At 35.3% G+C, this 17951-nt stretch overlaps 1 protein-coding gene across 6 annotated transcripts in view; it reads right to left on the reverse strand.

The window, feature by feature from the left end:
• MBD5 (methyl-CpG binding domain protein 5) overlaps window positions 1-17951 on the reverse strand; it is a 148855-nt gene that overhangs the window by 53735 nt on the left and 77169 nt on the right. For all 6 annotated transcript variants that reach the window (XM_059394329.1, XM_059394327.1, XM_059394328.1 and 3 more), the window contains one exon: window positions 7629-8302. In XM_059394329.1, the coding sequence (XP_059250312.1) occupies window positions 7629-7741 (113 nt within the window). In that variant the 5' untranslated portion in view covers window positions 7742-8302. The remainder of the gene's footprint in view (window positions 1-7628; window positions 8303-17951) is intronic.

Below are 17951 nucleotides of genomic sequence, written 5' to 3' on the forward strand. Positions count from 1 at the left end.
ACAATCATATAAGTGACTTACGAATATAGAAAATTTCAATTAAAATCTTCCTCATTGTTGACTCATTCATTTGTTTAGACTAAAAATTTTTTTCAGATGATATATAAAAAGTAATTCCCATATTACAGACTTGAGTTCCAACCTAGCGGTAGGGGCAACCAGATGACTTTGAAGGTCTGGCAATTTTGATAAAATAAGATTCCTAATTAGTTGTCATATGAAGAATTAATGAATTTTGTGAAAAGAAACTGCCCAGCATTTTACAGTTAAAGAAAGTGTACAGCCTGAATCCTAGAGGAATTTAACTATAAAATTAAACCCGAAGACAAAAATTCCTGAATTTCATTAGAGTACTCTACTCTAGACACTTTAAAAACATTTCCTCTCAATCAGTCAGTTGAGTTCTTTCCTTCAGCTGTAGCTCTTTAATTAACTTTTGGGAGTAATAATTAATGTAAAAAATAGTTACAAGTCTTAACGGCACAGATAAAGCTCAAAAGATTGGAAGCAGGTGGGAAATTTAATGTGCAGCCTCAATGCTACCCTCAGGCAGGAGCAGCTGGAGACCAACCTAAAAATTACAAGCAAACTGCATGTTGAGAAGGGAGCTACAGAAGGAGGACTAGCCTCCTATATATGTTTAAGTAGTAATTTAACCAGTTATATATACAAACAAATAAAAACCATGCTGACTGAATTTATTTGATGGTACTTAACCTTATCTAGTGAAGTTTGTTTCTGAAATAATTCTTAGTGTATAGCTCTGGATTGGGAGAACTCACAGTACCAGATAATGAAGTCTACTTACACTTGGAAAATCATGAATGAACAAGATGAATGACAGATTCTTAAACTTAACTTGATTTAACTTAGCTCTCAGCAATCTGAAAAGCTGATGTATCTTCCATAGGAATGAAGATGAAGTAAAAAATTTAAATTATTAAAATTTTAGACTTATTTGCTCTAAGCTGAATATATATATTTTATATATATATATATAATATATATATTTGCTCCTTATAGCCTAGAATAACCACAAATATGAACAGTAACATTGATATCTTGCTATATTACAACAAAATATTTTTAGCAGTTTTAAACAACATTGGCAATAGGAACACTTTGAAAAACTTATGTGTCCTTATCCATCTTATCTACTATGAGATGAGCCCCACATTCCCTGCTTCTTTTCCTTTCACTCCAATTAATATAGGGCACATCTTTACCATTTCAGGAATAAAATACTTATGCGCAAAATAATTTCAATAGGTAATTAAGTTTCCCTCAAGAAACAACTTACACAAAGCAAACAAACCTGAGAGAAAATCTGAACTGACTTTTGAGTTGTTAAGGTATGAAATCATTTGTATTTATACAATAGAAAAGATCTCATTTATAAAAATACATCCTTGTTCAAATACAGAATTCCACTGAAGCTGGGATACAAATAACCACACTGAAAGAAATAGCATTAATGCCATGTAATGGGGTTACATTACATTAGTTAATGTAATGATGCAATGTGGTATCTGTTAAAAAGTCCTAAGTCTGCTTCTGATAGTTTTTTTTATTACACCACAAACAAAGATTTATATTATCATAACCTTTCATATATACTTCCTGATAAACTACAAAATAAGTATCTTAGGTGGCATTTGTTTAATAATAAGACTAAAACTTGGTTAAGCATTCAAGATGAGTGTAGGAAAATCCTGAGCTCAACTCTTCCCATACACATAATAAACCTACAACTACATATGGAATATTGCTCCTTAAAGACTTAGAAACTAGATGAACAGAGAGCTTCCACAACATGGGGCAGCACCGAGGTGTGTGGAAGTGGCAGAGATACAGTCTCAATAAGGAAAAAAAACACACCCGAGGCATGGAGTTCCACAGTCAGGAAGAATCTAAAAGGTATGGAACTCTTCCCTAAAAAATAAGAGATTTAAGCTCCACATCAGACAACCCAACCCAACCCCTTGCACGGGAGGGACAAGTCCCCAAAATAGCTGGCTTTGAAAAACCAACAGAAAATACGTCCAGAAAAACTACATAATTATAGGAAACAAAACAAAACAAAACTGCTCTCAAAGGGCTCATGCATAGACTCGCTTGACCCAGAAACTAGAGCAAAAACACTAGACTGAAAAGTACGTAGGCCACAGTGGAAGATACCTACTTACCAATCTTGGAGAGTCTGCTGGAGAAGCAGGAGGCAGCAGGGCCTCTCCCCAAGGACTAAGACATTGGCGACAGTCATTTCTGCCACCTCATTCTGCCACGCTGATCCAGGCACTGGTGGGCACCATTTTGGAACCTACTAGATCATTAATGCAAAGGGGTGTGTCTTGCTCTGAGCCCTACACAACCTTGCGTCTCTGCCAGGCCTTGCAGCCTACAAGATCCTAATCTTGCCCATCAGCAAGCCTGCAGCAGTTACCCTGAGGCCACAATCCAGCCAGGGCAGGGGCCAGCCCTGCCCAGCAGTACAACCACAGCAATTGTGGCCCCAAGGCAACAAAATGGTACACAATGCCCATATGAGGGATACCTCTGTAGCAGCTGACTGGTGGTTAGGGAGGACTGCACTTCTAGGACTCATAGGACATCTCATATAAGGCCACTCCTTCAAGACCAGGTTGCTGAGCTGCCTAATACATAAAAACAATCACAGAGAGGTAGTCAAAATGAGGAGACAGAAGACTATGTTCAAAAAAAACAAGACAAAACCTCAAAAAGAACTAAACAAACAGGGATAAACAATCTGTCTGATAAAGAGGTCAAAGTTATGGTCATAAACATGGCTACTGAACTGTGAGAACCATGGATGAACAACACATTTAGAACTTCAATAAAGAGATAGAAAATAAAAGAAAGTACCAATCAGAGCTGAAGAATACCATAACAGAAATGAAAAATACACTAGGGGGAATAAACAACAGATTAGAAGATATAGAAAAATGGATCAGCAATCTGAAAGACAGAGTAATGGAAATAGCCTAAATTGAATGACAAAAAAGAAAAAAATTAACATGTGAGGATAGTTCAAGAAACCCCTGAAACAACATCAAGCATACTAACATTCACATTATATTTAGGGGTCGCATAAGTAGAAGAAAGAGAGAAAGTATTGGAAAACTTATTAAAAAATTATAGTTGAAAATGTCCTGACCTGGGAAAGGAAAGAGACATCCAGGTTCAGGAAGCACAGAGAGTCGCAAACAAGATAAACCTACAGATCTACACCAAAACACATTATAATTAAATGTCAAATATTAAAGATAAAGAGAGAATTCCATCCCCCATCCTCCCCCCCAACCCAAAAAAATAACAGAGAAAAGCAATTAGTTACATGTAAGGGAATTCCCATAAGACTATCAGCTGATTTTTCAGCTGAAACTTTGCAGGCCAGAAGAGAGTGGCATGATAAATTCAAAGTGCTGAAGGGAAAAAGCTTACAACCAAGGATACTTTACCTGGCACAGTTATCAATCAGAATTGATAAACAGTTTCCCAGACAAGCAAAAGCTAAAGGAATTCATCGCAAGTAAACTGGCTCTACAAGAAATATTAAAGGGACTACTTTAAGTAGAAAAGGCCATGACTAGAAATAAGAAAATATATGAAAGAAAAAAATAATCTTGCTGCTAAAGGCAAATAAACAGGAAAGGTAGTGGATCAACCACTCATAATGCTAGTGTGAAGATTAGAAGATTAGAAGACAAAATCAATGATATCTGCAATAATTAAAGGATATACAAAATAAAAAGATGTAAAACACTTATGGTTTGTCAAAAAATAAAAAATAAAAAATTAAAAAAAAAAGATGTAAAACATAACATTAAAAACATAAACATGGGTAGAGGAAGAGCAAAAATGTAGTGTTTTTAGAATGCTTTCAAACTTAGGTGACCACCAACTTAAAATAGATTGTTGTATGTATAGGTTGTTATATATGAACCTCATGGTAACCCCAAACCAAAAACAGATGCACAAAATAGATACACAAACAGAAAAAATAGATACACAAAAAATAAAGCAAAAGGATTCCAAACATAAAACTAAAGAGCATCATCAAAGGAAGAGAGCAAGAGAAGAAAAGTACAGAGAAGAACTACAAAAACAACCAGAAAACAACAAAATGGCAGTAAGTACACACATATATCAATAATAACTTCAAGTATAAATGAACTAAAATGTTTCCAATAAAAAAATACAGTGTGGCTGAAGGGATTAAAAAAACAAAAACAGAAATAAGACCCATGTGTATGCTGCCTGTAAGAGACTTAACTTCAGATCTAAGGACACACACAGACTGAAACTGAAGAAATTAAAAAAGATATTCTATGCAAAGGGAAACAAAAACAAAGCTGGGGAAGCAATATTTACATCAAAAATAGACTTTATAACAGAGACTGTAATAAGAGATTAAAAAAAGGAAATTATAAAATGATAAAGGGATCAATTTAACAAGAAGATATAACATTTGCAAATATTTATGTACCCAACAGAGCAGTGCCTAAAAAAATAAAGCAAATATTAAGAGACACAAAAGGAGAAACTGATAGCAATACTACAACAGGAGGGGGTTTTAACACCCCATTTACATCAATGGATAGATCATCCAGACAGAAAATCAATAAGGAAACACTGGCCTTAAATGACCCACTAGACCAGATTGACTTATTAGATATATACAGAACATTCCATCTCAAGAGCACACGGAGCACGGTGTCAGGGTGTGGAATAAGTCTCAATAAATTTAAGAGATTGAAAAAACCATCTTTTCCAACCAAAACAGTATAAAACAAATGTAAAATCAATTACTAGAAGACAAAGTGAAGAAACACAAACACATGGAGACTAACCATCATGCTACTGAACAACCAGTGGCCAATGAATAAATTAAAGAAGAAAAAAAAATTTGAAACAAATAAACACAACATTCTAAAATCTATGGGACACCCCAAAAGCAGTGCTAAGAGGGACATTTATAGTGATATAGGCCTGCTTCAAGAAACAAGAAAAATCTCAAATAAATAATTTAATCCTATGCCTAAAGGAACTAAAAAAGAACAAATAAAACCCAAAGTTAGTAGAAAAAGGAAATAAACATTAGAGTGGAAATAAATGAAATAGAGACTAAAAATTAAAAAAAAATAGAAAAGATTGATGAAACTAAGAGCTGGTTCTTTGAAAAGATAAATGAAATTGAAAACATTTAACTAGACTCATCAAGAAAAAAAGAAAAGAGAGAGGACCCAAATGAACAAAGTAACAAATGAAAAAGAAGAAAATACCCTGAATAGCCAAGTCCAATCTTGAGAAAGAAAAACAAAGCTGGAGGTAATCACAGTCCCCATCTCAAACAATACTACAAAGCTATGTAGTCAAAACAATATGTACTAGCATAAAAACAGATACATAGGTCAATGGAACAGAATAGAGAGTACAGAAATAAACCCATGGTTATATGGTCAATTAATCTACAACAAAGGAGGCAAGAGTAAACAATGGGGGAAAAGGTAATCTCTTCAATAAGCGTTGCTAGGAAAATTAGACAGCTACTTGCAAAACAATGAAACAGGACAACTTTCTTGCACCACACAGTAAAATAAGCTCAAAATTGAAGACTTGAATGTAAAATCTGAAGCCATAAAACTCTTAAAAGGAAACATAAGCAGTAAGCTCTTCAACATCAATTTTAGCAATTTTTTTGGGGGGGGGATTTGTCACCTCAGGCAAGGACAGGAAAAATAAAAATAAAATGGGACTATATCAAATAGTGGGCTATTTATCAAATGGGACTATATCAACCTAAAAATCTTTTTACACACTGAAATAAACCACCAACAAACAAAAAGACAACTTACTGAATAAGAAAAGATACTCACAAAGGGTATATCCAATAAGGGGTTAACATCTAAAATACAGAAAGAACTCAAACAACTTAATACCCAAAAAACAAACAGTGAGATTAAAAAATGCACAGTTGACCTGAATGAACATTTTTCCAAAGAAGATATAGAGATGGCGAACAGACACATGAAAAAATGCTCAACATCACTGATTATCAGGGAAGTGCAAATAAAAGCCACAATGAGATATCCCCTCACAGGTATCAAAATGGCTGTCATTAAAAAGATAAAAAATAACAAATTTTGGTCAGGATGTAGAGAAAAAGGAATCCTGTACATTGTTGGTATGAATGTAAATTGGAACAAGAAGTTTGGGAAACAGTATGGATCTTCCTCAAAAAGTTAAAAATAGAAATACCATATGATCCAGTAATTCCACTTCTAGGTATTTAACCAAAGAAAATGAAAACACTGATTCAAAAAAACATTTGTACTTCTATGTTCATCACAGCATTATTTACAATAGCCAAGATGTGGAAACACCCTAGATGTTAACAGATAGAAGAACGCACAAAGGGCATATGGTACACACACAGAGACACACACACAAACACACACACTGGAATATTACTCAGTGAAGAAAACGTATGAGATCTTGCCATGTGTGACAACATGGAGGAATGGACTGGGTAGTACGCTAAGCAAAATATGTCAGACAGAGGAAAACAAATACTGTATGACTTTACTTGTATGTGGAATCAAAAGAACAAAATAAACGAACAAGCAAAACAAAATAGAAGCAGGCTCATGATATAGAAAACAAACTGATGGCTGATAAAGGGGAGATGGGTGGAAGGACGGACAAAATACATAAAGGGGATAAAGAGGTACAATCTTTCAGATACAAAATAAGAAAGACACAGGAATGTAATGGACAGCGTAGGGAATAGTCAGTAATTATGTAATAATTTGTATGACTATTGATGATAACCAGACTTATTGAGGTGACCATTTCATAATCATACAAATATTGAATCACTATGTTGTACTAATAAAACTAATACAGTGTTAGGTCAGTTTAAAAAAACCCTGAAACTTCTTGTCAACAGTTCAGTTATTCCATTCGACTCATTGTACACTAGATATATGTCACCAAAATTAAAAAGAGCAGGCATTTGCATTTTATTTGTATGATTTTTATTTGTGAGATGAAGAGCCATCTCCATCATGACTTTTTCTTTTTTACTATTATCTGCAATAGAATAGATTAAAAACTGCACAGAAAAAAATAGGGAAATTATTTTTAACTAATATCAGGAATTAAGAAGACTCATAACTGATACTGCCTATAGATAAAAACACTCAACCTTACATCAGAAAAACCAGCCGAAGCACTAGAAGGACAGGAAAATATTGTCAAGACCTGTCAGGTCTTCGTCTAGTATTTTACATTCTCCTGTGAATGTGGTAATGATGTTTATATGTTTCTTTTAGAAATCTTTATATTTTTCTTTATCCTTGTTACAGAGATAAGCAAAATGACACCTTATATAAATACAAGTAATGCATAAAAATTTTCTCTTGTAGCCTAAGGCAATTTACAATGCAAAAATAAAACACTCGAATATTTCTAGCACAAAGGTAATTTATTCAAATTTATGTGAGGTGCTGTCAGTGATGGTATGTTGTTTCCTCAAAAGAACAGATACTACTTCCCTAATTTTGGGACTGCACACTTGGAGTGACACAGGTAATAAGGCAGCTCACCTGACATAAAGCACTCCATTTTGATCCACACGACGCTGCCAACCCACAGGAACTTGTATAGCTGGAAGACCTCCATCTTTGTCCCCTCCGTCACAGTCCTTGCCTCCATTCATTTTCTGTGTCTGCTTGGGACTCTCCAAAGATATCAGCAATAAGATGATATCCTTATATTACAGGGCATGATGGCCTTCAAAAATGGCCAATGCAGCACAGTTTTTCCCAGACTGTACAAAATGCATTGGGAAGCTTCTGCTCAGTTTGGAACCAAGTCCTTGAAATCTGCCATTGTGGAAAAAATCAGTTTTCCATTATAATCTACATTAAATAAACAATATTTAATTCCTAAGGATGGTCTACATGGGTAAAAATGAGTGCTTCTGACTAAGGAAAATCATATTCACCAATGCTGGTACCTGCCTGAATTAGGGGAGGGGAGGAGTGTACAGTTTTTAGTTCAACATTTTGTCTTGAACCTTGATGTCAGGCTAAAATAACCTCTATAGTCTAGAGACCGGTCTCATTTTTACAGTGTGAGTCGGTTAATATTTCCAGGTACTACCCGCCTTTAGAGGCCACATTCTTTAAATTTTCTCTTCATCTTCCAATCAGAATCCAAGATGTCGTAGGTTGGTTCATCTGATGTTTTCATGTCTTCAAAATTCCAATAATGTAGCCTGAAACATATTCAAATGTGTAAACTTTATATTTAATATTGAAAACTGAGAAGCTGCACATGTTTAAAAATAAATAAACTCCTAAGTGCACCAAACCACTTTGGTGTTCTCTGCCGTCAAAATTACATGTCAAGTTTGTCTTGCTTTCTTCTTCCGACTTGATCCCCTTACTCTAGTTAACCAATTTGCTTGCTCTTTGCCACATGTAACTTTCTAATTATTAGAGATAGATACATGATCATGGCATTTCTCTCTCTCTCTCTCTCTCACACACACGCACACACACGCACGCATGCACCCAACCTCCTTCTTACAATAACAATATATCTATCGTCTCTTATTATCTCCTCTTATGCTCTTACAATTGGAAAGTTTCATATTAATCCAATTACATTTTATCACTTTTTAATTGTATATGCCCTTAAAATTTACTTTTCTTTCCAAATCATCATATTGGCCTCAAGAAGAACAGGTGTTTTTTAAAAAAATTAAAAGAAAATATACAGCACATTTTCAAGTACAAGAGATTCCTCTCACTGTTCTGGAATATAAGGGTGGGAGTTGCTTTATAGTTAAGATTTACAAATTCCTGTCTATTATGGGGTACTCTCTTAATTCCTTTATTTTTTTTTTTAAGGTTTTATTTATTTATTTGACAGAGAGAAATAACAAGTAGATGGAGAGGCAGGTAGAGAGAGAGAGAGAGAGAGAGGGAAGCAGGCTCCCTGCTGAGCAGAGAGCCCGACGTGGGACTCGATCCCAGGACCCTGAGACCACAACCCGAGCCGAAGGCAGCGGCTTAACCCACTGAGTCACATAGGTGCCCCTCTTAATTCCTTTATTAAGTCATAAGGTGCTGCTTGGGGAAAATACACTGGCTTGAGATAACAGCAATCAGTGATACTGTGGAAAGCTTGAAAGAAAGAATGAAATTGTTAAATAAAATAAAGATGGCAAATAAAAATTTTAAAAGATTTAGTACTTAATCCTAATGGAGAATGTGATGTAACAATTGCCAGCATTATTTCTGGTGGTATACAAGCCTTTCTATAATCAATTTAATATGTAGTGGGTAACTACATTGTGGGACTCATGAACTTATACTAAAGGATGAATAAAAAAAAATCATTTTTTTGTTGTATTTTATGAGTGGGACATATGGCTTGGGATAAAAATGTCCAATGATAGCATCTTCTACAGATTCAAAAAATGTTGTACTCAAACAACTTAACTGAAGGTGAAGATGATACACTCTTGAAAACTGTGTCAAAGGACGTAAGAATCATGAAAATATTAAAATTGTTTAAAAATTTTCAATAAAAGGCTATTTTAGATGTTTAAAATATATATGTGTAACTTAACTAATTAAACTGTGTAAATACACACATAACTAGTTTATCTACATCCCTAAAAGCCTACAATTTAAGTCAGCCCCAAACATTTGTGGGCCTGTCTTTATTGAGAAAACAGGAGAAAGCCTTACACTAAAAGGCTTCATGTATTCAGGCATATGCTCTATTTGTAGCCTGGGCTCAGAGACAGAGCAAAGGCATTGTAATTTAGCATATACTCATTTAGCTGAAAGTCATAAACCATGTGCGTGGGTGCTGTAAACATCAACAAGCTATGGGAAAAGTAGCAAAAAAATATTGGGAAAAATGTGGGGTACAAAGAAAAGTGCCCAGAAGTATCATTCCCAGTGGTGTCTCAAGCTGTTAACATTGCTGGGGCCACTCCACTGTGTCTATACTTCTCACAGAAATGACCCACTTGTCTCCCATTCCTTGTACCTTGAACCATGACTCCTGCTGATGATGTATGTGTTTATTCAAGTTTCATTTGATAGTCAGCAGCTACTAGGTACAGGGTACTACGCTCTGGCTGGAGTATCAAGATGGGAGGCACCTCTTTATCCATAGCCCAGGGTAATGTTTGCCAGTAAGGAGCTGTTCAGTGTGGAAGAATATAAAGAAAAGAGGGAGGAAGGATGAGAAAGGATGGAGAGAACAAGGAAGGGTCAGTCCTCCCCAGTGGAGTTCCCAGCGCTACTTGAAAGATGGGAAAGAGACATGAATTTTGTGTCATCCTGGACTCCCAGTTTTGTCAAATAGTAACAGACCCTGATTATTGAACCTGTTTTTTTTTTTTTAACAGTTCTTTTCATGCTTATTTTATTACCTTGCTTTCCCAATAAAAAGTAGAAAAAAGTTGCTGATCATTAGATTGGACTGGCTCTCATTCTCCTATTTTTGAGCTTTCTGATAATTTGGGGCCTCTTTTCTTTTTTCTTTCCTTCCCCCCCTTTCCTTCCTTCCTTCTTTTTTCTTTCTTTCCTTATTTATTTATTTTTGTTTGTTTGTTTGTTTGTGAGTTTGTCTACTCTTGCATGTGATGCCAACTTCCCTGAGGCAGGCTGGCTCTCTCCATTAAGTAATTTGTGGACCTGCCAGAGAGTAACGTTGAATTGATTCCTGCCAAATGTCTCTCTCATATTTCAGTAATGAAAAATACAAATATCTGATGGCTGGGTTTTGCTTGGACCAGCAGTTCCCAAAGCATGGTCCTGGGACAAACATCGTTATTGTCAGTAATGTCCAGAAACTTATCAGAAATACAAATGCACAGGCCTGGCCCCAGACTTAAGGAATTAGAAACTCTGGGGGCCACTCTGTTCTTTAAGAAGCCTCTGGGTGATTCTGATGCATGCTCAAGTTTGAGATTAACTGGCTAAAGCCCCTGCCTCCTTCCCAGGACACGGCTGTCTAATATCTCCACACTATGCAGGCAGCCAGTCCTCTATTCCCTTTTGGCCCCAGGGGAGGTCATCCTTTTTTGCTGATACTTGGGCCTTCTAGAAGCAGCTCAGTTGCAGGAGCCTTAGGGACTCTTCACAGAGCAGAGGCCCAGAAACTACACAATTATCATTTACATATCTGTAAGTGGCCCCGATTTTCTCAACATTCATTTTGTGAATTTGGAAAATTCAGAGATGTTTGAAGGTGAAAATGAAAATTGAACTGTAATCTCACTGTTGAATAACAACCACTGCAAACCTGAATGTACTTTAATCATTGTCTTAGAAAGTTTTAAAAGCACAATTTAAAAAAGAATTTATAATAACAAACAATAAAACACCACTCCAAATTCACAATGAAAGCATTTGTCAGTTCTGCTTATGTTTAAAAACAAAGTACTATTACAGTTAGAGTTAAATACTATCTCCCTCTCCCATCTCATCTTTTTTTAGCTCTATTTCCTTCTCTTCTATCTTAAGGCAACCACCATCATGATTCCAGTCCTCTTTCTTCTAGGTATGCTTTTATTCCCTATTTATATTTTCAATATAAACAATTTCTGGTGGTGTTATATGTGTTTTAAAATTTTATATAAACACTCTCACACATACATATCATTCTGCAACTTGCTTTTTAAAATTGAGAGCTATCTCAGTTGAGATACACAGATCTATCTCTGTTGCAGATATACAGATCCAATTTGTTAATTTTTAACATCTGAATGGTATTGTATCATATGATTATACAACTATTCATCTACTGGCATATTTATCATATTAATGTTAGGTTGTAGAGTCTGTACATTCTCAACTTTTCAGATACTGCCAAATTGTTCTCCAAAGTTGCTCTGATTCCAAGTTTTTTCCATGTTATAAATGCATCTTTTCCTTTAAATATTGAATCATTACCACTTTATTTTCATCCTGAGCATTTGACTATGGTATTAAATACTTTTCCAAAATATGACTTTCAATTGCTGGATAGAATTTTAGGAGATATATCTATGTCTATAATTTATTTACTTCTCTTTTGTCAACATAGATTTTCTGCTGAATTTTCACAACTACAAATAAATCTGAGATAACTATATCTGTATATAAATCAATAGCCACTTTGTTAATTTACTGAGAATTATTTGGTAAAACAGAGTTTTATAATTTTAAGACCCTTGAAAAGTTTCTTAAAGTGACAAAAGGGTAGTTTTGGGAAAGCACTTCAGGCCATGGTTCTCAAACTTTTGAAACCCATGTATATCCTCTTCTGCTATTTATGAAAATCTTCTCTTTGCCTCTAAGATTCTGGTAAGTTTATCATTTACATAGACTCATCATTCAAGATTTAGTCAAGCTTTATTTTTATAGTTTATATTATAAAAACAGTAGTTTTTCTTCTTTTCTTAATTTAACATAAAAAACTACATATCTACAACATTTTTCCTTCATCTTCCCTGGAAATTCCATTATTACCTTGTTTATATGGCTTGGTGTAAGCCTAATATACATAGGTCAAAACAGAAAAGAAAGAGTGGTATGAAAGTTACCTCCATCTCACTAACATTCAGAATCAGGAATAGATCTTACACTTAGGACAGAATTTAAGTTTTTTTCACAGTTTTGGCAACAACAATAATATAATTCAAAAAGTGGTGTGTGTGTGTGTATGTGTATGTTCTGAGGAGATGTACCACAATTCTACCAACATTTTCATTTTCCTACTTCCTTTCAATATATAAATTAGTCTGAGAATGGGCTTTTGGGGAATTGAATTTAGTGGCTTGATTTACTTCTTTGCATTGGCTTCTTCTGACCATCTGGAATTCAAATTAGATGTCATGTCCTGGAAGACACTACACTATAAACCACAGGTAATCTCTCGGACTTTAAGTCACTGATACATCCTGTCATCCATCTGTTTGTTATCATTTATTTGTTTGTTCACCGGCTATCTCTTCCCAGCGGAGTGTAAACTCCCTTAGAGCATGAACGAGTCTCTCTAGGTCCTTCTTATATTCCCAGTTCCTGGTAGTGCCTGGCCTGGAGTAGGCGCTTAAGTGCTTCCTGAAGACTATGCATATTCTAATGAATCAACATAGTTTTATATTCTGATTTTTGCCATGGAGGCTTATAAAGATTTTTTAGCAATATATGCATCTAAAATGAAAGAGAGGTTTTTAAAAGAAGCCAATAGAAGCCAATGAGTATTAAAGTTGACAAAATATACAAAAGATGTTTTGCTCTAGATCTGTCCCTGAGGATCTCATAATCTCTGAGTGATGATTTCTGTGTAGAAAGTATGATAGGGCTTCTAAGAAAATTAACAGACTGACTTTGTGCTTTATTTGTAAAGTGTATCAGTTTTATTTATGAAGTAGTTATATATACATTTAATTGGATTAATAAAGAAACAATTAAATGAATCCAACAATATAAAAATTAAACTTGTATTTCAATAGGATGCTAATTAATGCAATAGAGCTTTTTCTTCATTTGCTTTGCTGACATTCTTGTCAACCTAAGAATACACTCACTACTTAATGAAGTATTAAATGTATATTTTAAAAGTATTCTCGAAACATCATCAAGACTATCAGATTAGGACATCATGAAAATTGATAAGTAGCTATTCTTCATAAATCCAGTAACATCAAACATTATAATTTCTTCTGAATTATGTCACATAAACTTGACTAATGGTAAAATAATAAGTTGATTTTTGAGTCATATAATTTCATGAGTAAATTCTATTAAAACATTTAAAATGACATCACACATTGATCTTGTACCCAGTGGAGTTCCTTGGATGTATAGTAGGATAGAATGAATACCAGATGAACTGCTGATTTATCAAGGTAAGACTATGTAAATCAGGTAAAATACCAATATTTCATACATTATATAATTCTAAGCCATCATTTATACTCTTTATGCTATGGTTATCATCTTAGTCCTTGAAATATTTATTTATTTATTTATTTATTTTTTTTTTTTTAAAGATTTTATTTATTATTTGACAGAGAGAAATCACAAGTAGTCGGAGAGGCAGGCAGAGAGAGAGAGGGAAGCAGGCTCCCTGCTGAGCAGAGAGCCCGACGCGGGACTCGATCCCAGGACCCTGAGATCATGACCTGAGCCGAAGGCAGCGGCTTAACCCACTGAGCCACCCAGGCGCCCCAGTCCTTGAAATATTTAAAGTTAATTAAGAAGTCTATTCGATTCCAACATTTGCAAGTGAATGCCTCATGTTCTCCAGCTGGGAACAAATCTCACATAAAACCTACCTCTATACTTAAATTTCGAAATAATTATGTACACACCACAACAGATATGATTGGATTAAAAAAATAACATCAGCATTAGCATTTTGGAGAGTAATGTCTGAGTGGCTACAACATTATTATCATTTGATTGGGTAAAAATGGATATACTCATAATCTTTACATCATTATTAGTTAAATTATGCTGTTAGAGCAACCCTCAATCACGTTTCTCCTTTCCAATTACCTTTCACCCTCCTATCAATTATTCAAACAGCTCCTTCACAGTACTTAGCCAGCCCTCCCATCCAACCTCCCCATCTGTTTCACCTTTCACCTATTTATTCAAGCTATATGCATTTTTATTTATGAGCACACTTATCTTGCAGTTACATCTTTTTTCATTTTTAAAAAAACTTCCCCTTAGATTATCCCTATATTCATTCTGGTTCTTATTGTCATTTGGTTCTTATCTTCATTGTATAGCACTTTTCTAAAACATACTTCTCATATGCATCCAATGTAAGGCTCTATCAGGTTCTACTATCAGGCTCTACTTACCCCAAACTACCCTCAGCCCATTTACATTTGTTTCATACAGTTGTGTTAGGGTACATCTATAAGCACATCTTTCCTGCCCTGATTACTGAAGCTCTCCAGTTCCCAATGTCTTTGCCCTGCTAGGGCAGAAAAGTGTAAACATTCACAACCTATACATGAGGGATCATATTTACATAGGAGGGTTACATTTTTTCACAAACTCGGAAGGTATGGGAATAGGTTCCTCAGAAGGAGGCCAGTTCTTAAAGTCAAGGTAGCAGGCATCTTGGCCTATGCCCATCTATGGTTAGGGGAATTATTTATATCCATTTCTAGCTGCCAATGCAACTTACACACTCTAGTCACACAGAAGTCCTCAGAGAGCAAAATGTTGAGTATAGTAGACTGCAATTGGCCTGTAGCTCCTTTTATCAGGAAGTAGGACTTATTACTCTGCACTTTGAATCTAGTCTGGCCTTGCAACTTGCTCTGACCAGTGGAATGTGATAGATGTGATAGACTCAAGTGCTGAGTCTAAACCTTGCATCTTCCACCCTTGCTTCTTGGAATGTCACTGTCCCAAGAACAACCTGAACCAGGCTGCTTAAGAATGGGAATCCAGGTGAGGAGAGACAAGCCCAGCTAGTCCAGTCAAAACAGCTGGCTAAGACATGGGAGTCCAGTCAACGCCGTGTGGACCAGGGATGAGCTGGCCCAGCTGAACCCAACCTACACTGCCAACCCACAAAATCATGACTATTTTTTCAGAGCCAAAAATTATACAGAAAACAACCCATAAGCCTAAAAATAGGGTTTTATGTAAATTAATTATTGTATTGAGCAGCTATGTAGCTCTACCCTTTATTAGTTTGTGACCTTGGGCAAGTTTTAAAATTTCTTTCCTTTATAAAACAGAGATTATAGCCCTATAGAATTGTTCTGTGGATACAAGTTAAAAGTCTTAAACCAGGGGTGCCTGGGTGGCTCAGTGGGTTAAGCCTCTGCCTTCAGCTCAGGTCATGATCCCAGGGTCCTGGGCTCGAGCCCTGCATCAGACTCTCTGCTCAGAGGGGAGCCTGCCTCCCCCTCTCTTTCTGCCTGCCTCTCTGACTACTTGTGATCTCTGTCTGTCAAATAAATAAATGAAATCTTAAAAAAAAAAAAAGTCTTAAACCAGTGGCCAGCACACAGTGAGTAGCTAAATTATTATTTATGCATAGCTATTAAAATCATGTTATGGAAAACTTAATAGCACTGTAAAAGATCCATGATATTGTCAGGTGAAAAAAAAATACTACAAATCTTCATTTACAAAAATGCTGCTACATATGTAGATGTGGAACAGAGCAGCACTGCCCTCTCACTGGTTGTCTCTAGCTAGTAGGAATATGAATGATTTTTATTTTCTTCATTGCTTTCCTGTATTTTCAGAATTTTCCATAGCAAAAATGTATTGACTTTTCAATCAGGAAAAATATTATTTCCAAAAAACTAAATATTATATCCATAGATCAGCCAAGTAATGTTTTCCTAATCTTTAAAAGCATTAGGGAAACATTTTTTGGGAATAGTCACAAGCCTTGTGCCTAGTATTATGCTATTATTTTTCTTTCTGTTTTAGCCAAGTAGAGAAAAATATACAAAATCCTACATTAACCTGGATGTTCTAAATACTAGAAAAACAATTAAGATTATCCCTTTGATTGGTTCTAAAATGCTTCAGAGTATCACTCTTAATTTTCTGCTTGGAATATATCTCCCATCCCTACATTCTTGTTCATTAAAGCAACTTCTATTTCTCTTGGTTTAAATGTCACTTCCTCAGAGAGGCCTTCCCAGGTTTCTCTAACCATTAGTTGGTTTTCCAAGTCTAAACTGGGTACTCCTTGCAACTCCTCCTTATAATGTCCAGTATTTCACATATATTACTGCACATAACTAAGCTTTCTTTTTACCCTTACCATTCTGCATGACTGTAAAGAAAGAGCAATTGGGAAAAGTTAAAGCTTCCCCTTGTGCCTTTAAAAATATTTAAGGGCACCTCAGTTCTTGATTTTGGCTCAGATAATGATCTCAGGGTTTTAAGATCGAGCCTGGCACTGGGTTCGGCACTGGGGGTGGAACTTTCTTAAGATTCTCTCTCTCCCTTTCCCTCTGCCCCCCATGCTCACGCAGTCTCTCTCTCTCTCTAATAAAATAAATAAATAAATAAATAAAGATAAAAATATTCAAGGAAGTGGAAATTGAGGGTCGGTATACATATGTAAAAAATTCTTACTATACATTCTTTTATTTATTTATTTGAGAAAGAGGGAGAGAGAGAGTATGCAAGTAGGGGGAGGGGCTAATGGATGGGGAAAGGCAGAGAATCTCAAGAAGAGATTGTGCAGATGCCAAGGTTGGGCTCATCTCATGAACCTGAGATCAGGATCTGAGCCAAAACCAAGAGTTGGAGCCTTAACTGGCTGAGCCACTCATGTGCCCCCATTTTACTTTCTTAAAAGCTAAAAAGTATACAATCACTAGCTCCCAAATATGTATTCTGAAAAAAAAAGAGAGGACTGTTTAAAGTATAATAATAAGTTATACCAGCACATCTATAAATTAACTGATAAACTCACTACACTGCTGAGGGAAAAATTATTTATGATTTCTTTCTGCATTAGCCACCAGCAGAGTTTGCTATTTTCGTTTTTCTGTAGTATAGTGAAGTTTCTCTTAGAGAATACTTAGAAAAAAATACTTGTCTGCATTTACATAATCTATTGTAGAGTAGACTAAAGAAGTTTAAGGAGTAACTTTCATATTTTATCTGTACATTACTGGTATTGTGGCTACTTCAGGAACAACTCAATATATACAGGCCAAATCATTGTTGAGAAATGATGTATATCAATTTTTCCCCCCAAACTATACAAATAACAAGACAATTATGAAAACATCAATTTGAAGAGATATATGCACTCCTATGTTCTTTGCAGAATTATTTACAATAGCTAAGATACGGAAGCAATCTAAACATGCATTAATGGATGAATGAATAAAGAAGATGTGGTACATA

This window comes from Mustela nigripes, chromosome 3 (genome assembly GCF_022355385.1).
Source record: "Mustela nigripes isolate SB6536 chromosome 3, MUSNIG.SB6536, whole genome shotgun sequence".
NCBI classification, from domain to species: Eukaryota; Metazoa; Chordata; class Mammalia; order Carnivora; family Mustelidae; genus Mustela; species Mustela nigripes.